This window comes from Talaromyces rugulosus, chromosome V (genome assembly GCF_013368755.1).
Source record: "Talaromyces rugulosus chromosome V, complete sequence".
NCBI classification, from domain to species: domain Eukaryota; kingdom Fungi; phylum Ascomycota; class Eurotiomycetes; order Eurotiales; family Trichocomaceae; genus Talaromyces; species Talaromyces rugulosus.
Window position 1 is genome coordinate 4,263,770 of NC_049565.1, and position 20,076 is coordinate 4,283,845.

Below are 20,076 nucleotides of genomic sequence, written 5' to 3' on the forward strand. Positions count from 1 at the left end.
TTTACTTTACAGATTTATTAGGAAAAAAGGTAAAAGAAAAGCCTTTATTTAGAATTTACATATTTAACTAATGATATTCAAATATATCATCTTCCCGGCTCTTACGTTTCCGCCCTGATACCCGTGTCTGTGTACAGGTTGGTGGTAATGACGGTGAGCCTGGACTATCTGGTTCAGCAGCAGATAAGGAAGTCGTATCTAGTCCTATATCCTCCATTTCATTCTCTGGTCCATTTTCTAGCTCATCCTCTTGCTCCTCTGTATCACTAATTGGATTGATCTCATCCTTGTTAAGCTTCTCTTCCCTTTCTTCTTTCGCCGCCTCAAGCTCATCCTGTGAGAAGAATTTTTCAAGAAGCTTTGCTTCCTGTGCCTCTATATCGAATTTGGATGTACAAAGAAACATCATCAACTCCTCAATCGTCTCGGTCTTCATTCTCCCACGACGATAGTGACAAACATCTCGAGCAGTATTAAAGAGGCGTTCCACTCCTGCACCAGTGGCTGGGAAGGAGAGCGCATCTCGCGCAAGGGCGGCAATAGCTGGAAAGCGATATTGATGCTCTTTCCAAAAGATAAGTGGCCCAACAGAAACAGTATCTAGTTTAAGATTAGTGAACTAGCAATACATAGGTAGTGGATAATCACTGACCACTATCAAGATATTGACTAATTTCATCAGTCATCGCTCGTGGCTGTATATCCTTTCCATCAAGCATCTCCTCCAGCCTTGAGCTTGGTTGAGCTGCAGTGTGAGAGCTGTATGCATCCTGGCTTTGACTTTTTACTTGCGCTTGGTATGGGATGAGGGCTTGCTGAAAGGCGTTGCGATAGATATCTCGCCACTTCTGATCCCAATCGCTAGAGAGAAAGAATCTAAATTTATTCACTGGTGCAAGCATCGTACTGACGGCATAGATATGCCCTCGAATAGTATCGGTTTGAGCGTAGTACTCATCAAGCTTGGTCCGTCCAGCGTCCAGTGCGTCCAGCATTTGTTTCTTCCATGGGACACGCTTCCGTTGTAGCTGTGTCTGTGATCGCTCAAGATGATCAAAAAGTCGGTTGTAAATCTTGAACACATAGTGGGCAGTGACGTCTCGAGTCTTTGATAACTGGGTTGTATAATCGAAGAACGGCTCAGTGATACAGAGAAGATAGTCAATTTGGCGCCACTCGTGCTCGCTAAGTAGCATCTCCTCACAGTCATACTCTGCACAAAATAAAGAGAAGATAGCACGTAGCCGTTTGGCCCGGCGAAGCATAAGAAATGTAGAATTCCATCGTGTTTTCACATCTTGGATGGGAACAATCTTGACGTTTGTTGTCTGAAGATTGTAGAATGTCTCTCGGCGCTGGGGGCTTGCATTTATATAAATTGCAAGATAACGTACTTTGTTCAATGTAGAAGAGATCTGACATTGCTTCGCATTCTCTTGAACCAGCCTGGACTGACTCTCTGTCCACTTTGTCTCCGCGGATTCATTGGATGGAACTGCCTTAATCCGAACAAGAAGCTGATTAAGACTGAGCTGGATAACATGGGCAAGGCATGGTATTCGTGTAATAATGACACCATCTGATAAAGCTTGTTGGAGAGACGCAGCTAATGCCTTATTGTTTGATGCATTATCTGTGGTCAGCCCAAACACTCTATCTTCAATGTTGTTCTCTACCAGGGTTTCCATCAGAACACCACTTAAGTAAGACCCCGTATGTGTACCGTGAAGTGGCTTAAAACCAAGAAGCACCTCACGATAAACCCAATCACTGTCGATAAAATAACCAGTGATCGCCATAAATGCCTGCGAGAATGGAGATGTCCAACAGTCAAGCGCAATAGATATCTTTGAACCAGCAGGTAGCGTACGAAGAACCCGCTGCTGCCGGTCTTTGACCAAGCTCCCTAATCGGCGACGGATTGTATCGGCAGACGGGATCACTGGAGCGACAAGAGCAGAACGCGCTTTGTAGATAATCCGCTTAAATGATGGATGCTCGATGAGGTGGAATGGTAGCCGATTGAGAGTCAGGAATTGCAAGATATCGTCTTCCCAGTCCTCTTGTAAAAAGGGTATATCTGCTGAGATTTCGCCCTAGGAAGACATACCATAGATTAGTATCTAAGTATCGTTTCACAGTCTAAAACATACCTCTTTTTGGAGAAACTTTGTAATCTCTGCCTTCTTTCCCTTCTCCGACCGTAGGCACCCAGCTGTCTTCAGATGTTTCTGGATTGTTGATGTGCCGTGATACTGCGCTTTGCCGGAACTGTTCAGACTCAGGGAATAAGGATGCTCAAGAATCTTTCCACAGCGTTTGCACATGACCTTTGGTGTGCCATCTACACCCTCAGCAACCTGGTTGTAGCTATTCCAGATCACCGTGTGGCGATGTGAATCCCAGTTGATCTTTCTTTTCCGCCCATAGTCCGTCTGTAACCACCAGTCGATAAACTCGTTGTGTGACATCTTGTCGTAGAGAACAAACCTATTCCGGCGATCAGGTCCAACACGTATCAAAGAAGGAGGAACGAGGAGGTCATCTGGCCGGTGGAAGCCAGAATCAATTGTATGATGACTTGCGGATGGAGTGATTTGTTGCGTTGAGAGAGATGGAAGATCATCAATATCTCCACTATAAAGTGACGATGTGAAGTCGGAAAGCTGGCTTTGAGACATGACAAAAGATATGTAAGCATCACGAAGGGGAGAGGTAAAGGGAAAATATGAATAACATACTGAGATGGAAAAGCACTACAATTAGAAAAATGAGAAAAATGAGAAAGTCAAGTTAATTGATATGTCAGATGGAATGAATCCTTGTCCTCTCATTCATTGGTTTGGTATACTGATATTATGTGGACCTAATGCATTATCCCTGTAATAACCCAGTAATAGCCCAGAGACAACCCAGAGAACCCAGTCAAGGCCCAGTCAAACCCCAGTCAAACCCCAATTCCCACCCCAGTTTCCCCAAGCCTAGCCAAAAAAATTCATCCCGTCCTACTTTCAAAGTTGAAGCCTTCGACTTAAATGTAGATATCTAGGTATTCTGACAAGCGTCGGAATTATCAATAGAACGGTTTGATATTCTGACAACAGTAGAACATTTAAACAGTTCAATACATTCTAATATTCCCCGAAATATTTATTTGATTCATGTAGAAATGTATAATGTGTGAATATATGTTTAACATATATAACTACATCGGTACGACGATAGATGCGCATTTTCCCACCACACCGTAGATACGGCCTTTCCATGTAGAACGAGGCATTGTAAAAGATAAGCAACAGTGAATTCGATATGCCCTTTTCATATTTAAGAAATTCCTTAAAGATTTCATTGATTTCCTGGTAGAAAGTGTTCTATTTCAGTGTAAACATCAAAACGGGAAAAATGACGGCGTGTAATTTAAATAATTATACCATAATTTATGCCGGAACTGGGTCGAAATGGGTTATTTCTGGGTTTTCTGGGGCCCCAGTGACTGGGCCTGGGTTGGGCCTGGGTTATGAAGCTTCGACCCAGACCCAGACCGGGTTGGGTTTTGGGTCGTGACCTTCGACCCAAAATGGGTTATGCGGAAGTCTAGTCCCACCCGTGCATCGTCCCCTGTTGTACAACAATGTCGCCTTTTTGAACCTTGGTCTTTGAACCATCGTCGAGGGTCAAAGTGACTTGGCCCTCCAGCACGTAGATGTAATCAAGAGTGATTGATCGGTGAACCTTTCCCACAGAGTTTGGTGGGAAGTCAACAATTCGACAAATAGTACCCTTGTTGGCCAGTCCTGTATCGACCAAGCCAAGGTCTTCCGCAGTAGTGACATCCGGTGGAAGTTCGGCGGTGGACCAAATTGGCGTCAGGAAGGGTCCATGTCCTATCTGAGATGCCCTAATCTCATTGTCTTTCCAGACAATGGCATTGCCCTGGCTATTGTGGCCGGTGACTAATCGTCGAACAGCAGGAAGTGGCTGAGCACTCATGGTTGTTAAGAAGACTTTTTTATAAAACGAATTAATGGAGAAATGGTAGTTCGTCTGACAAATAATATCAAGACTGGCCAGTCATACCGAGAATAAATACTCAGATGAAGTAATAGAGCGGGTCTTTGTTATGAAGCCTTTCAACCCGGCGGTCCGGTGGGGGGGGGGGGGGGGGGGGAGTCACTTGATCAGGGTTGATCAACTCATTACTTATAATCAACCATCGGAAGTCACACAGAACTCGTATACAACCCCCCGCCGCCAGGCTTACTCACAATCATGGCGCCATTGCAACTCTTTGAAGAACTTCGAACTCGTGGAGAGGGGAGTACCGATACAAAAGACCAATGGTACATTGTCGCCGTAAGTATGAGAGTATTAAAGGCCAAGGATACGAGACTGAAGAAATTTGATGATTGACAAATTCCGCTGTATTGATGCATAGGCTACTGCTCTGGCGGCTGCAGATGCCGGTCCTGATGTGACCGAGCTCTATCAGATGGCGACAAAGGGCACAAGCCTTGCTGAGGAGAAGCATATACAAAGGAGACTAAAAGAAGCGATTTTAAAAACCAGCCTTCTGTATGGAGTCCCTCGATCTCTCCGGGCTCTATTGCCCCTTTTTTCCAGTTTGAAGGAGGAACAGATTGACAATTACGGCCCGCGGTCAGTTTTCATTCTTGGTTGAATGACATACATTGAAACTAATTTGATTGAAGAACCGAAGCTTTGAAAAATGGCGAGACAGATTCGGAGAGACGTGATCGCGGTCGTCGACATTTTGAAATTCTATGGACACCAGCTGCCGCGCAAGCAAACAGAGAAAATAATTTCAAATACCAAACGGATCTGGGTATGTTTTCTGTATTTACTAGAGAGTCTATGCGACATAAATCTCACTCAACACAGATATTTTGACTATAGAAACTGTTTACGGATTATGGCTTAGTGAAGACACCATTTTAAACCCAGTGGAGACTCAAATGTGTACCACTGTGGCCTTGATTTGCTCTGGATCTCCTCAACAGGCACTGTGGCATACCCGAGGCATTATAAGGCATGGAGGGAGCCTAGAGATGGCGCGGTTCGCACAAGATTTGTCTTTCAAGATTGGGAATGCGTACGGAATCAACGTCGACGGGGTGACCAAGGTGGACGATATCGACTTTGAGGATGAGAGACCCCATTAAAGGCTGACATTGGGATACTTTGCAATGTTTCCCATAATTCAGCGACGGTATCGATCAATAACATTTCCCTATGAGTATCTCAACGCACTTGTCAATTTGTACAGAAACTCTCCCTGTTTTGTTTGCAGTTGTTGGGATTTTCCTTTATTTTTCAATAAAAAGAAGCCACGATGAAAGCCTTATAATTGAATCCCCATAGAATGGTAGTGTTGAAATACACCAAGAAGAATGAATAACTTTCGACGGAAAGGATTAATCGACTATATAAAGTAGATAAGTGTATTTTTTTTCGTGATACATTCAATGTTTACATGGACTTGAGCCCAAATGTGAAAGCTTTAGATATATCACATGTAGTTTAAGGGATGATGAAAGGAATGGACCAGGATGTGAAATAAATAAATTGTAAAACAAGGCGAGAGTTTCTAATTACATAGTAGTGAATATATTAGATATCCAATATCCACGAAAAAATCTCAAACAAGGCTATGGGCTGTCGACCAATGAGCCCAAATAACATCAAAGTGTGATGCTCGATCGAGTGACCACTGCGTCCTTGATATCAAGACCTTGTAGCCGTCCGATCACATTAGCCAGTCCAGGAAATACTGCTTCCACGACTTCAGACTTCAAAAGAGTCATTGAAATCCGGGATTTTCCACACACTTTCTTATCAGACACACCGTTTAGATGGCCAAATACTAGATTCCCACTAATATCCATAAAACTGATACCTGATTGCTGAAGTTTCATCTGATACTGAGCGGCAATCACGCTTTCCTTCATATCAGTAAGTAGAATAGGAAGATTAAGCTCCTCGCGTGCAGCAATCACAAATTCAGCATTATCACAAAATATGACCGGATTAAATTCCTTCGGCTTATTCTGATCAGATAAAACAAGGGCGTCGAAGATGCAAAGGCCCAGAATGGTGACTTTGCAGTGTCCCTTCCACTCCCCAGGCCGAATGTGCCTAACAACCAAGGAGGCCTTGCTCCAACCACCAGGAGAGGCAATGCGCGAATTTGTTTCAGGAAGAAAAGTTTCTAGATAGTTTCGACGAGCGCAAAATTCGATTTCTAGTAGTCTCTCCGAGGGCAATCCAAGAATTCCCGTAGATTCAGGGGCTCCCAGAATTAAGGGCGTTGATGGGCCAAACACAGTACATAATGTACTTGGATTTGGTACCCGACTCGCTATAAAGTCTAAGGTAAGTGTTATGCTCAAAAATGCCAAGTTGACGCTCAATTACCTAAATGTTTGCGGAGCACGTTAGTTGCAAAGTCATGCGCATCATGTCCGAAGTTAATTCGCGTAAATTCTAGAGCTATTATGCATTGTGAGAAATTTTAACTGAGCTCGTGGTCTTTTAGTTGCACTCACGATCTGTTGATGTACCTCCAACGGTGTCCTTCGCGCTAATTTTGAATGCTGCTTGACGGGAAAAGTCCTGAACCAGCGTTGCTCTTTCGTAGCGGCAATTCATATATAGCTTTAATCGGGAGGGAATATCATTTCGACTAGTACCCGGAGGGAATAAGGCACCAAGTGCCACTCCCTAGTTAAATTCAGTATAGACCTTATAGGTAGATAGCGAGGAATTGGATCCTACATCTTCGATTGCTTGGGCACCACCCTGGCCTTGATCTGTTCGGGTTTCAGCTATCAGTACGACCACTCTCTTTCTCTCTCCGAGGAGAGTTGATTGTGTACGGCGGGGTTACTAACGCGGAAGGAACGGATGCGCTGCATCTCCAATGAGACAGCTTTTACCATTGATCCAAGTACCAAGAGCCTTGCGATCCAAAAGCCTCCAAAGCTTGATATCATCAGGATCAGCCATGGCAAGAAGAGTTTTCATTGCAGGAGAAAATTCGTCGAACACTCTTAATAGACTCTCTTGAGATCCCACAATGTTCCATCCTATGTTTGAAACTATGTCAGTAAATGGGCCCCTAACATGCTGTATAGTGGCTTGACCTTCAATTGCGCCCTCGCTCTCGGTATCCGGGTAGAAACAGACAAAGTTGAGCTCCGTATTGTTCCTTATTGATATTAACAAAATGTATCCCCATAAATAGAAGGGAAATCTGGCTAACCGGCATGGATAGATGACCAAGCGGCGATATTGACCATCCCAGATCTGAAACTCTCCTGCCTTCTGAACAATGGGTGCCGTCTCCGGGTTAGCCTTTACCTTTGAGATAGGTATGAGAAACCGAAAGGCACTTCCTCCAGAAGGTTCAGCCTCAATGTTTTCCTGAGCGATGAATTTACGAAGAACGGACTAAATAGAGGATGTAATTACTTGTTAGAACTTCTTCTCGGCCGTCAGGATTGCTTTCTCTCAATGCGTGACATACATGAACACCATCAGCACCAATTAGAAGATCCCCTTGAACCTTAGTTCCATCTGCTAAAGTCATGGAAGGGAGGTCGGGATCGCAGTCGACAACTTTGCTGCGCAGGTGAATGGTGACTGGAATTCCAGGGCCATGGAGAGAAGTAGCCTTCTCTTTCAATGATTCATGCAAATCAACACGATGGCTAAATTGCCAGGGCTAGTAGTTTTCCCCTGTCATCAGCCAGTGTTCATATGAAAGTGATAGGAATGTCACCTACAAATGGGTAGATCTCGCGCAGATTCCGGACGTCATTTGAGCTTACGACGTTGCCCTGTGAGTCAAAAATAGAGACCTGCACAGCTCAGTCTTCTGGTCCCTGAGTGTTTTCACAAGGGGGAAATAATTCTTACAAACTCCGCATCATTGCACCGAAAATCCTCTGGCTGGATGCCCATTCGCCGCAATAACCCGTTCACATTTGGAGGAAGATGGATCGCAGCACCGAGCTCGAGTGCAAAGCGGGACGATTCGAATACCTGGAGTCTCATGAGATCAGCTCTATTTTGAATTGCTAAAGGTCCAGCATATCATTGCTTACATCCACGGCATGACCGGCCTGCCTAAGGGCAATCGCGGCCGAGAGTCCTCCAATCCCAGCCCCGGCAATCAAGATGCGTAGGCGTTCTGCCTCGTGAGTATTAATCATAGTGGCGAGTGTTATCAGTAGAATGTCGACTCCTAGGCGAAAAAATTACTTTAAAAATGCATAGCCCCCGTGATTTAAAATCGTAAATTAGCCGGAAGGAGCTGAGTATGCTACTTCACTAAACCCTCGGAAGACGGTGGGGGAGGGTGAGATTTCCGGATATAGTACGGGGACAGCGGAGCTCGAAATACCACGTGTTCTAGTATTTAATTCGAATATATTAGTATTAATGTACTAGCATGTGAGCGAGGGGACAATGAGTCCATCGGATGGCGCTTGTCAACGTCCGTAAAATTGAGAAGAGATCGTCAACACCCTGAAGTCAGAATTCTATGACGATACGAAATGCAAAAGTCCTCACTGAATGACCAAAACTAAAAAGACTTCATCACAGTTCATCATACAAGTATCATAATGAGACCCTTTTGCTAAATCTGACAGCCAACTGGTAATTTTAGATTTCAGCATCACTAGTAGCACAACAGGATTTATCTAGTTTCAGTAATAATATTATGAAAAGAAGCCGTGTCAATATTTCCGAGATCCGTCATCAAGTTCATCATGCCTTCAAGTAGAGGTGGGAAAGTCTCTGTCTCTGGGTTGAAGTTGTTCCGGTACACGTCGCAAGCCGCTGTCATAATGTTTCGGATGTCAGTCAATGGACAGAATAGCCACTCAGGCCCTACGGATATCCCCGGTTTTCCTTTACCACACATGACAAATGCCGTCGTATGGGGTGTGCTAGGGCCATCTAGTAAAACTTGACAGCCGTCTTCTTGGTAGATTGCCGTCTGGAATAGGTGGGGAGAGGCTAGGCTGCTCATGCTAATCGAAACAAGACCGTACGCCCACAACGTTAAACTTGCTTGATATACTACAACTGCTGAAAACTCGCGTAGTTGAGCTGCCGGTGCCGATCTTGCAATTCGCAGTATCTGGCCCGCGTGCCATACGGCCGTCTTGAATTCTGATCCGATCATCCATTCTCGCAGGAGATGATGGGTAGTGGCAGCCTCCTCTTCCCCAAGTCTACCTGCAAACTGTTGTGATTCTCGAGGTGATACGTTAAGGGCCATCAAACAGAACTCTGCCACGATTTGGATTTGTGAGGGATCAAACCCTTGGTGTGAGAGGGTTTGTTGTGCGATTCCGATACGTTTGGTAAGGTCTTCATGTTGGCATGAAAGCCATAACATGGTTGTAGCTTGCCCTGAGAGCTGGCTACTGGCCCGGAAAAATCGTTGGGACTCTTGGTATGCCCAAACTTGAGACCAAAAACCATGTATAACCACCAGAGAAATGAGAGATTTATCATAGTAACTAGGCAAATTTTCAAGCACGGATGGATTCTGCGCAATTACTAGCCAAGAGGGACTTTCGTCGAAAGTCATTCCATAAGATAGCATGGTGTCTTTCCACACAGTGGCAGATGGTGCTAGCCATATATCTCGGGAAAGAGGAAGTGGGCATAAAAGCTCCGTGACTGAGCAACTGGGAGGTTTGAGGTACGCCATCGAACACCGAAGGTCAGTTAACGCAGCAAAAATTGCTGTTCTATATTGTTTGCTAATCAGTGACAGTTCATTTGAGACCAGACGGCAAAGTTTGAAGTAAACCTTTTAAGGGATTCTTGTTTGACCCACGCGCGCCACTTTTCTTTGGTGGTATGGATATCATCTTCCAAGCGAGGGTGGATGGAGTGAGCATATAGCGTACGTGAGAAGCATCCGTAGCGACGGAGCATCTATTTCAAGGTTTAGTTTTTGGTATACTTTCCTAGGGTCCCAGCTTCATACAGTCACAGGCGCAGATAGAAATGTCTCGGCGACTTCCATGTTACGCTTGAATCCACTCCACAGGCTAACTGAGACCCAAAGCAAATATGCTTGTATTGTCTGAAGGTCTCGAGCCCGACTATTGTCTTTTTCGATCTGGAAGAATTATTACTATTCGATTTGAGTCGTTTTCGAATGGCGAAAGTAGGCACTCACCGATGCTGATAGCGAGAGACGTGATCGCTCTTGCAGAGCATAACCCATTCTGCATACACTATCGATTGATATTGACGAAGCACCGGCTCCAATAACAGTGCCTAAGAGCTCGGTATGACACTCAGTGGCAGAGAAAGACGGGGCATGAATCCAACCTGCCGGTTCCAAGCTTTGCCAACTAAAATAGACTTGCACCATACGGTCCAGATAAGATTCCGATGGAAAGGCCCGAAGTGGAACGGCAGAATGTGGAGTATTGTAGATCATGAAGAGTATTCGGTCGCGGCAACTCGAATCGACGACTGTCGGGGTGAATTTACCCGTAACAGAGTACTGCTGATTTCTGCGTAGCATTCGATCTACGGCCTTTTCATTGACGAGCAGACTCTCTTGGCCGGCATATGCATTTTCAACATGGACTGGGGTCCACAGCCAGGGCGACCGCTTGAAGGATTCGAAACGTGATGAGGCCGCGCTAGCATGAGTTGGGCCACTTGCTTCTATTGGGACAGGCGGTTGCATGTCGTTTTGGATCGGCTGCAACAGCGCTTGGAGGGTGTCGAGGTCTAGATCAAAGCACCCACCATCTAGGTCATCGGCCGCGGGAGGAAGCAAGAAGGCATCTGTGAAAGAAAAGCCATTTGTATAGGGAGACGCCAAGAAATCAACTGCGAGCCCGGCATCTGGTGGTGCGGCTGAGATAGCTGTTGCGTCAACTACCATCACCTGTGGATGCGCTTCAAGTGACTGGGATATTTCTACCGCGGATAGCGGGTATGAGACATCAGAACTTGTGTCATTGTCGTTGGAGATGGCCCGTGGAAGACCAGGGGCGTGTATAGCTTCAGGATTTTGGTTCCGGTGAGAGGGGCTTTTGGCACCCTTTACTGATGGCAAGCAAGGTTCACCCCGACTCAAGCAGCGTTGGCACGGCTTGTGGTTAGTGCACTTGGATCTACTCTGAACACATGCCTGACATGCTCGACTAACACGCGCGGTCCGAGAAGTCCCTTCCCAACGTAGATGGGTCTGCTTGTGCCGATGCAGAAGATCCCTACGATGCTTCATTAGCATATACTATATCGATTGTGAACTTGTCATTAGCTCTGTGCATACTGTCGATTGAAGCCTTTGGAGCAAACGGGACAGCGATGGGGCCGCAGATCTTGGTCTATGGAATAAATCAGTATGGGGTTGCACCTTTCTATTCGAAAGAGAGGGTGTGTGCGTATGACCGCTTACGGGACTGCACATGGCGAGCATAGTGGTCTGAACGCTCAAAGGAGCGGTTGCATTTATCACACCAATAATCAGCATCCGAGTTTCCGCCTTTTGCGCGCTTCGGATTTGGCGGCGTGCCGGCTTGACCGTCCGGGGCAGCCATGGATCATTCGGAACGGACGGAACCTGGAGGAAAGCAACCAGACTGGTATGGCCTGCCCGCGGAGTAGTGGAGGAGTGTGGAAGACTGGCTAGGAGAGCAAACGTTTTACGGGGGAGAAAGAGATGTCGTCGACGCTTTCTCCACAAACACGCTTGGACTTAGGGCTAGTAGCCGATCCCCCACCTCTTCCGGAAATAAACACTATTATTTCAACGGCCGCCGGAATCGTCGAATACAACTAACAACAGGTATAATTAATTCACTCTTGGGATAATACTACAATACTGAAGCTATGGCAGGCGGATTAACCCCCGTCCATTTCTTCTCCCATGGTTCCACGTCCATGCTCGGCGAACCGTCCGACTCGGCCGATTATTGGAAAGAATGTGGTGAGGCAGCGTGTCGCAACGGGATTGAGCATGTCCTGATTATGGTACCTTTAATAAACCTCCAATTTCTCTAAAAAAATTTTTTAGCTAATGGATTCATGCGGACAGGGCGCGCATTGGGCTGCTGTGGGCGATGAGATTCAAATCGCCACCAACCCGAAACCCAAAAAAGCACCGATTGGTGGTGTCCACCCTAGCAAATACGTCGACTACGAATTGATTCCAGATCTGCCCATGGGGGAACGTGTTATATCGACCCTTCGAAAGGCCGGATTCAACGCATCTGCCAATCCCAACTTTGATTGGATTCACGACGTATATCTGATCTTGATCCGCACATTCCCACAGCGCTGTCCTCCCACGACAGTGGTCAGTATGAACGCTCGCTTTGATCCACACTATCATATGCGTGTTGGGGCAGCTTTACGACCACTGCGTCGAGAAAATGTCTTATTTATTGGCTCTGGCGGTACTGTGCACAATCTCTACCGAAATGTCTGGTGGCCGCTGCTTCGTTACTCGGATAATTTTGCTATGCCAACGCCTCCTGGCGATTGGGCATTGGATTTCCGTCAGGAAGTTGAAGATGCTATGACGAAAGCTTCAGGACCATTGCTCAGAAAAAGTGTCACTATGCTGATGAAGATACCAAAGTATCGTGATGCCCATGCCACCGATGACCACATTATGAGTGCCATGTTTGTGGCTGGGCTTGTGGGAGACGTCGAGGATGAAGGAACTCCGGTTGAGATTGGAGCTGAAGACTGGGAGCTTACTAACATGTGTAATACCCAGTTTACGTTTGCAAAATGGGAGACGTGAATGGATAAGTCATGTACATGTATTCGTGGAAAATAAAATAGAATCTATAACGTATTAGAGGTGGTACGGTTAGATGCAGTTGAGACTGTCAGTTTAATCGTGAACATTACATACATATTTACACCTTCGGAAGGTTTGACTCATCAACTTGGTAAATGATAGTGTTTTAGGGTGTCTTTAGGTTTAGGATTTCGGTGTGATTCGGCATGTAGATTTTGAAACTATTCTCCCTATTCATACAAAATTACAAAAATTCACAAAGCAAACATCAAAACCCAAAGACCCTTCCGGCAAAATGCAGTGAAAGTTTCTGCGTTAAAAACCACCCGGAATATCCTACAAGTGAAACAGCCGGCAATACAATGAACAACGCACCCACAATAATTCCCTGCTCAAAGAAGCCAATAGCCGTTCCAGGCCCCTGGCCGGTCTCTCTCAGGGGTTGTGTTTCTCGCTGTCGGAGAATCTGCAATTTGGTAGACATTGGGTTGATCAGATCCTTCAGCTCAATAGCAGAATTTCCAATCGGCTCTTCTACAAACTCCGGTCTTGGCTTGGACAGCATTTCTTTGGTATACCGTAGAGCAAGCGAAAAGTGTTGTTGTTTGAGGGGGAGGGCGGGTCCCACTAGAGAGAATTCTAGTCAGCGATTTGGAGCATTCAGTTTCGTATAATAGTGAGAACAGTTTCTTACCAAGAAGCTGTGCGGGGATATGGTTGATGAAAGACCAATGGCTGTTGATTTGTTGGCTCAAGAACTTTCCAGCGGCAGGTTCAGCGAAATGGTACGCTACAAGATACTCGGGTCGTCTAGGCAGTAGTTAGTGGATACGTTTGTCATCAGCTATAGACTGGGATATAGGCAAAACCAACATCTTTGACAGTGTAAGAACAACATCTACTAAACTAGAAACGGTAAGAAGAGTCAAGTATTTCCCGCCACCGCGTCGAGCTACTAAGGGAGACGAGCTCAATAATCAAATTAGCAGGTTCCACCTAAGTATTCGGGTTGACGGGTTCTCACCTTTGATGAACATCTATCATGTATAGACCTTCTTTCTTGATAAGCGTGGCTTCTCCATTACTCTCTGCCTCTACCAGGGCTGTCTTCCATGCAGCATGCTTATCATCACCAGCATGACTTGAGTGCACCTCACGACCTGTTGCACTCGTTCTCTCAAGAATAATTTCCTCCAAAAATTTGTTTTTGACCCATTCGTTGACAACTATGAGATCAGGAGCATGTGGTGACTGTCCAGAAAATGCAACATGAGCAGCGAGTATTTGCTGTGCAGCCTTTTTAACATCCGCAGTACGATCAATGACTGCAATAGAACGAAGATTTGGTACTGATTTGACGCAGTGGAGGGTCTCTATTTCACCAGTTTGGTCAATGGTCAAAGCCGTGGAAAGAATTTCGTCATCAGTCACAGGACCCTGGTTAAGGGCATAAATTTCCCAGTCCAGGGGTTGGAACAATGATGGTAGTAAGTCATCGACGGCACGTTTGTCACACTATGGACAATTCAACGTCAATTTGTTGCTTCCTAAAGCATCCACTATCCAGAAACAATTTCTGCAAAAAAACATACCTCAACTACAAAAGTATTACCTGCAGCGATAGCGCACGCCACAGCAGATACAATCGCATAAAACCGTGTGTGCATAGTCGGTTTCACCACAACCACCCCATACCCTATACGACGCTCTGCGTTGTTTTTTCCTGCTGCAATCTTGTATTCATTGGTAATCGCCCGATCAAAGTTGATTCCCTCGTAGTGCTCTCTGACCGTGGCAATTGCCATGGAAAATTCCACTTCGGCTTCCGTTTTGAAGTTAGTAATATTGCTAGACGAAGCGGCGATAACCTCCAAGATCCCCTCGCGCGAATCTAGGATACTTTGGTGTAGTATTCTGAGTTGACTTTGTATGAAGCGCACGTTGGATGTCCTCCCATCGATGGCGGCGGCGCAGACGCGCTTCAAGTGAGATTTAGAATCCGAGGACTGCATTTTCGATTGATCACGGGCAACGATCAAAAACACAGAATGTCTTTTGTAGAGCAATGGAAAAAAAGCTCTGGTTTTTATTTTTGGTTTTAACTTAGCTTCGTTGAACCTGGATACTCAACTCCGCATCTCCTGTGGTGTGAGTTCCCCCACCGGAACGAGTCTATATTATTCCCCTTTGTGATCTAAAACTAATACGGATATAAGAGAGCCGGATGTAAAACTTATTCTAGTTTCAATATTCCCAAATTCCCCGTCCCAGCCGCTTCTCGAGAGAAAAAAAAGGAACCATGATTACCCAAACAGCTACTACGACAGTTCCCTCCTCGCTCGCCGACTATAATATCCAACTGACCGGGAGCAGCGATGCCCTACCGGTAAAAACAACTCGTCGCCGACACTCAGACAGCACATATCCTTCCCACTGGCCTACGGAATACAGACGAATCCCTTCACACCGGCCCGTCAACAAAAACTTGGACCCGTCAGAACGTCCGTTTGGGGCGAGTACCGGGGAAAGGGTGTTTGTGAGCGTCATGCTCAATGGCGTAGGTTTGAACGCTGTAAGCGAAATACCTTTTTCATTGTTAATTGAAGAAATGGATGACGATGCTAATATGGCATGGTTGAATTTTAGTTGCTTGTGACTAGTTATGAGAACACCGTTGGGAGGCTTTTTCCCAAGTTGACGAGATATGCTATCGGAGGGGAGTGGTAATTTGCCGTATTCTTACTTATATGTATTTTATATGCGTTGTCATTAGAAATAGTTAAGAGCTCTGCTCAGACCAGGAATTTCATAGCCACAGCCATGTCATGCTCCGATATAGAACTGAAAGACTAGCTAGAGTTCTTCGGGAGAAGGTGTAGATCCGCCACCGGAACGTCTTCCGGACAGTCAGACTCACTCCACGGACTCCAGACACAAGTATGGAGTCAAGCTTGTTATCAAATAAAAGCTAAAGACCGGATATTTTCTGAACTTGGTCATAATTCCCAAATTCTACCTCGTAATAATACATTGACCGACAAAATGCCCAACCAAATCCGAGATATCAGCGAGACCTTTGTGGACGAGGAGAACCAGTTGATCTTTCATAAGAATATCTCTGTTCCTCTCAAATGGAATGGAGGTGTACTTCGTATCAACGTTTACCGACCGGAAGTAGAGGGGACATATCCCAGTCTTGTTACGTATGGGCCATATGGGAAAGATATCTACTACGGAGAGTAAGCAGCAGTCTATATACAATTATAGTTATAAATGATTCTGACGACGGGCCTAGTTTCCATGAGAAATCTTTCTCCGAGGTCAACCCCGCGCATAAATCAAAGTACTCGGCATGGGAGACACCGGATCCTGTCTTCTGGACCAAGCGCGGCTATGCCGTTGTGCGTGCCGACGAACAGGGTCTAGGCCAGTCTCCAGGTCTGCTAGATACCATGTCTGTCAGTACTGCCAACAGCTTCTTTGATCTGATAGAGTGGACGGCCGAGCAGGACTGGTGCAGCGGCAAGGTTGGCTTACTGGGTGTGAGCTACTATGCGGGTATGTTTACCCCATTCTTTCTATTTGATTCTAATGAAACCCTGCTCAGTTACTTTTCAGGAAGCCAATGGCGCGTTGCAGCAAAACGGCCCAAGGGCCTCGCAGCCATCGTGCCTCACGAAGGCATGTCCGACTACTACCGCGACCGCTGTCGCCACGGCGGCATCCTATCCAACAACTTTATTAATTTCTGGTGGAACCGGCAAGTAATCACCAACCAATACGGCCGACCCAACCGCTCTCAATCGCGCTGGGGCGAAGACACAATCGAAGGCGACCTGAATGAAAGCGAACTGGCCCAGAATCGTCGAGACCAAAACGCCGACAACGCGGCGAATCCGTTTCTTGACGATGAGTACCACGCGTCCAAGGTGTTTCGGCTTGAGGATATTGAGGTTCCGTTACTGAGCGTCGCGAATTGGGGTGGAAACACGCTGCATCTGCGTGGCAATGTGGAAGGGTATACGTGGGCAGGCTCGAAACACAAGTTCCTGCGATTCATTGTCGGGCGACACGATTTGCCGTTTTATTATGATGGGGAGGTTGAAGTGCACCGCAGCTTTTTGGAGGCGTTTTTGAAAGATAATGATTATGCCGGATGGAAGAGTGGCAAAATGCCGCCGGTCAGTGTCTGTTTAAGGAAAGGGGATGTTGGGTTCAATAATCCCGACGGCGAGCAGACCTTTCCACGCAGAGATGAGATGGAATGGCCTATTGCGAGGACAGAGTATATCAAGTTCTTCCTGACCCCTGATCTGGCTCTGGACAAGGCTGCTGTCCAGGCTGAACCAGCCATTCTTTCCTACGATGCGGGCGATGTTTCGGACAAGGAAGTAAAAGTACTGGAATTCAGGATGCCGCCTGTTCAAGCAGAACTCGAGGTGACCGGACATGTTCTCGCACATCTAGCTGTGTCTGTGGACAGCTCTGCTTCTCCGTCACCGGAAAATTTAGACATCGATCTATTCCTGAACCTGCGGCATTTCACTGCCGCCGGAAAGGAAATCGTCTACACGGGGTCCGCCGGTGATGCAGTGTCCGTCACCAGGGGCTGGTTACGAACCAGCATGCGCAAAGTCAACCGTCAGAGCACTTACCACAGAGAATATCTACCCCGACGAGAGTACCGATCAATCGACATACAACCCGTTCAGAGCGGGGTGGTGTATGAATGTGACGTGGAGCTGTGGCCGACAAACGTCGTTGTTGAAAGGGGGGGTTGGTTGGTGCTACAAGTGTCGTCGGAGGATACGGAGCCTGGTGTAGGCCTTTTCAAGCACAACTCTCCAATTGACCGGTACGTTCAAGTCTGCTTCTGGTAATATTTCTTCTAATAAAATCTTTTTTTATTAGACCTGCGGCGAAGTTTTCGGGGACAAACAACATCCACTTTAACGGGTATGAAAATTACCTGCTGCTGCCTGTGATTCCTTAGTAGTAACTGCTGAGAATCTATATACGGTTTATCCCAGGCAAAATCTACATGTACGAACTGACCGCTTTACTTTTGCAATGCATAATTTTAAAATAAAATATCAAGCAAGCAACTATAAAAATGTAAAGATTTTATAAACCAGCCCTGGAAATATCAGTCACAAGTCTTTTGAATACGCCACCAAACTGACTAAACCAAACCATACATTATAACGCCAAGTCAATCAAAAATAGAAATAAAATATCTGACCATTGGTATCTGCATATATTATTTATTCAGCAAGCAATTTCCAAGCTGTTGAGCATCAATTGATAAGCTGTACGTCTTTACTCCGTACGTACGGAGTTGGTAGCCCGGTGGTTTAAAAGACGATTCCCAATTGGCTATATACCATAGCTTCTCAAACTCGATGCACAGTCTGCATTCTGGCCACTGCACTGTTCATGACTCCTACTCCTTATTTTGTGATCACGTCCAGGGATTAATTAATATTGCCGCCAGGACCACGTCGAACTAACCACTCAAGTGTCGAGTATTGTCCACCACAAGACCATACTAAAACCACTAGCTCAAAAGCTAACAGTCTAGCACCGTTCAAAAATACTACACTAAAATAGTGAATGTGATTTGTCGATCCGGAGGAACCCTTTTTGACCCTTTTAGACGACGAACGGGCGTTAAAAAAAACTTTACTTACCCCCCTTTTCCGCATATCGTTTTTTTCGAGTCCTCGTGTCCAACCGTTGACTAGCGCCTAACAAAAAAATGAATCGCGACATGAAACAAAAGGAATATGGAGAACTGCTTGAAAAAGTTCACAGTGGCTGAGCCAGCGGATTCAGGCGGCAGGACTACAAAGCGGCAGTGCGCTGAGACAAAACACTGCCGATCTATCAATAGCATCAATCCGCAAGCCCTCTGGCTGATCTTGAAACGCCGATCATGGGCCAGACCAGCTTACTGTACGTACTACATTTTGAATTAGAGAATGAAGAGAGAAAAAAGAAAAAAGAAAAAACAATCGTAACCGTAATGAAGCTAAATGTATATACAAGAAAAAAGCGTGAATTTTGTCTCGAGAAGGTTAGCCAACATAAAAGTCACCAATGATGGCTCATTGGGCACTGCATATGTCTGGTATCTATGTGTGCTAGCTGCCAAATGGAATATGTAAAATGAAGAAACAAAAAACTCGAACGTGCAAGACCCATCCTAAGCGTCCGGGAAACTCCTGACGAGCCGAAAACAAAACAAAAACAACAAAAAACGTATTTAACCGCTGAAGCCGAGAGTGGCAGTCAGGGCAACGGGGCCGGAGGGGAGGTTGCCGCCAATACCGCCAATGGCAGCCTCGTCGGCAGTGTAGGCGTTGTCAACGGCACCGAGGTTGGTAGTGATGGAAGAGACAACGCCGTTGGCCTCCATCTTCAGGCCGGGGAAGTCGGTCTGACCGGCGTTCTGGGCCTGGATGGCAGAGACATCGAAACCAGACCAGTTGGCGTTGTTGCTGTCGGCAAAGTCGAATTCACCCCAGAAGCCAAGGATGCTACCGAGCGAGTTGCGAGGAATGTCCTGGGAGGCGGGGAGAGCAACGAAACCACCCTGAGAGTTGGTGTCGACGGCGATGTAGGAGGTGCTGCCGGCGGAAACGGTGACGGTCAAGGGGAAAGTAGTGGCGTACCAGCCAGTGAGCTGGTCGTTGGAGTCGCACTTGTTCCAGAAGACGACCTGGTAGTCCTCAGTCACGGCGCTGCCGTCCAGGGTGATGGTGTAGTCGTAAGTAGAGACATCGTCCTCGGTGATCTGGATAATGTTGGAGCCGTATGGGATACCTTGGTTACCGCAGAAGGTGTCGCCGGTACCGGTAGGCTGGGTCTGGCCACCGAAGCCGGTAGGGAAAGCAGTGCTGGTGGTGGTAGCGCTGGTGGTAGTGGTGGTAACGGCAGTGCTGGTGGGGAGAGGAGTGACCGAGGCATCAGCAACCACGTCGTTCTGGACAGCGGGCGCAGCAGTAGCAGCAGGGGCGGCAGGAGCTTGGGTTGGGCCACCGTAGGTGTTGACCCAGGTAGCGACCTTGCCATCGATCACGGCGGTGACGACGTCGCCGACAGCACGAGCCTGGTGCTGGTGACGGCGCTCATGGCCGTGGGCGCGAGCGACAGCGCTGCCGGCAGTGAGGGCGGTCAGGAGAAGGAGGGAGTTCTTGAACTGCATGGTGTTTTGTGTGTTTATTTATTTTTTAATTGTCGAGTGACAGGGCGCGAGG

At 46.5% G+C, this 20,076-nt stretch overlaps 9 protein-coding genes across 9 annotated transcripts; 3 read left to right on the forward strand and 6 right to left on the reverse strand.

Annotated features, from left to right (window-relative positions):
• Nucleotides 1-67: 67 nt before the first annotated feature.
• Nucleotides 68-2,681, reverse strand: TRUGW13939_09986 (uncharacterized protein; the record flags this gene model as incomplete). Its single annotated transcript, XM_035493102.1, has 3 exons — nt 68-600; nt 653-2,096; nt 2,154-2,681. The coding sequence occupies 3 exons, from the start codon at nt 2,679-2,681 to the stop codon at nt 68-70; spliced, it is 2,505 nt and encodes an 834-aa protein (XP_035348995.1).
• Nucleotides 2,682-3,594: 913 nt separating this feature from the next.
• TRUGW13939_09987 (uncharacterized protein) lies at nt 3,595-3,990 on the reverse strand (the record flags this gene model as incomplete). The annotated part of the gene is made up of 1 exon (XM_035493103.1): nt 3,595-3,990. One exon carries the CDS (start codon nt 3,988-3,990, stop codon nt 3,595-3,597), a length of 396 nt encoding a protein of 131 aa, XP_035348996.1.
• A 279-nt stretch (nt 3,991-4,269) lies between these two features.
• Nucleotides 4,270-5,180, forward strand: TRUGW13939_09988 (uncharacterized protein; the record flags this gene model as incomplete). The annotated part of the gene is made up of 4 exons (XM_035493104.1): nt 4,270-4,353; nt 4,436-4,656; nt 4,710-4,843; nt 4,915-5,180. 4 exons carry the CDS (start codon nt 4,270-4,272, stop codon nt 5,178-5,180), a joined length of 705 nt encoding a protein of 234 aa, XP_035348997.1.
• Nucleotides 5,181-5,699: 519 nt separating this feature from the next.
• Nucleotides 5,700-8,231, reverse strand: TRUGW13939_09989 (uncharacterized protein; the record flags this gene model as incomplete). The annotated part of the gene is made up of 10 exons (XM_035493105.1): nt 5,700-6,376; nt 6,433-6,507; nt 6,564-6,738; nt 6,793-6,827; nt 7,161-7,225; nt 7,280-7,467; nt 7,544-7,741; nt 7,803-7,877; nt 7,936-8,061; nt 8,124-8,231. 10 exons carry the CDS (start codon nt 8,229-8,231, stop codon nt 5,700-5,702), a joined length of 1,722 nt encoding a protein of 573 aa, XP_035348998.1.
• A 488-nt stretch (nt 8,232-8,719) lies between these two features.
• Nucleotides 8,720-11,606, reverse strand: TRUGW13939_09990 (uncharacterized protein; the record flags this gene model as incomplete). Its single annotated transcript, XM_035493106.1, has 6 exons — nt 8,720-9,785; nt 9,875-9,975; nt 10,028-10,162; nt 10,223-11,276; nt 11,339-11,393; nt 11,465-11,606. 6 exons carry the CDS (start codon nt 11,604-11,606, stop codon nt 8,720-8,722), a joined length of 2,553 nt encoding a protein of 850 aa, XP_035348999.1.
• Nucleotides 11,607-11,898: 292 nt separating this feature from the next.
• Nucleotides 11,899-12,817, forward strand: TRUGW13939_09991 (uncharacterized protein; the record flags this gene model as incomplete). Its single annotated transcript, XM_035493107.1, has 2 exons — nt 11,899-12,039; nt 12,104-12,817. The coding sequence occupies 2 exons, from the start codon at nt 11,899-11,901 to the stop codon at nt 12,815-12,817; spliced, it is 855 nt and encodes a 284-aa protein (XP_035349000.1).
• A 254-nt stretch (nt 12,818-13,071) lies between these two features.
• TRUGW13939_09992 (uncharacterized protein) lies at nt 13,072-14,829 on the reverse strand (the record flags this gene model as incomplete). The annotated part of the gene is made up of 5 exons (XM_035493108.1): nt 13,072-13,127; nt 13,193-13,444; nt 13,512-13,627; nt 13,842-14,332; nt 14,410-14,829. The coding sequence occupies 5 exons, from the start codon at nt 14,827-14,829 to the stop codon at nt 13,072-13,074; spliced, it is 1,335 nt and encodes a 444-aa protein (XP_035349001.1).
• A 1,030-nt stretch (nt 14,830-15,859) lies between these two features.
• TRUGW13939_09993 (uncharacterized protein) lies at nt 15,860-17,810 on the forward strand (the record flags this gene model as incomplete). Its single annotated transcript, XM_035493109.1, has 4 exons — nt 15,860-16,056; nt 16,113-16,375; nt 16,436-17,672; nt 17,729-17,810. 4 exons carry the CDS (start codon nt 15,860-15,862, stop codon nt 17,808-17,810), a joined length of 1,779 nt encoding a protein of 592 aa, XP_035349002.1.
• A 1,272-nt stretch (nt 17,811-19,082) lies between these two features.
• On the reverse strand, nt 19,083-20,024 carry TRUGW13939_09994 (uncharacterized protein; the record flags this gene model as incomplete). Its single annotated transcript, XM_035493110.1, has 1 exon — nt 19,083-20,024. The coding sequence occupies one exon, from the start codon at nt 20,022-20,024 to the stop codon at nt 19,083-19,085; it is 942 nt and encodes a 313-aa protein (XP_035349003.1).
• Nucleotides 20,025-20,076: the final 52 nt, after the last annotated feature.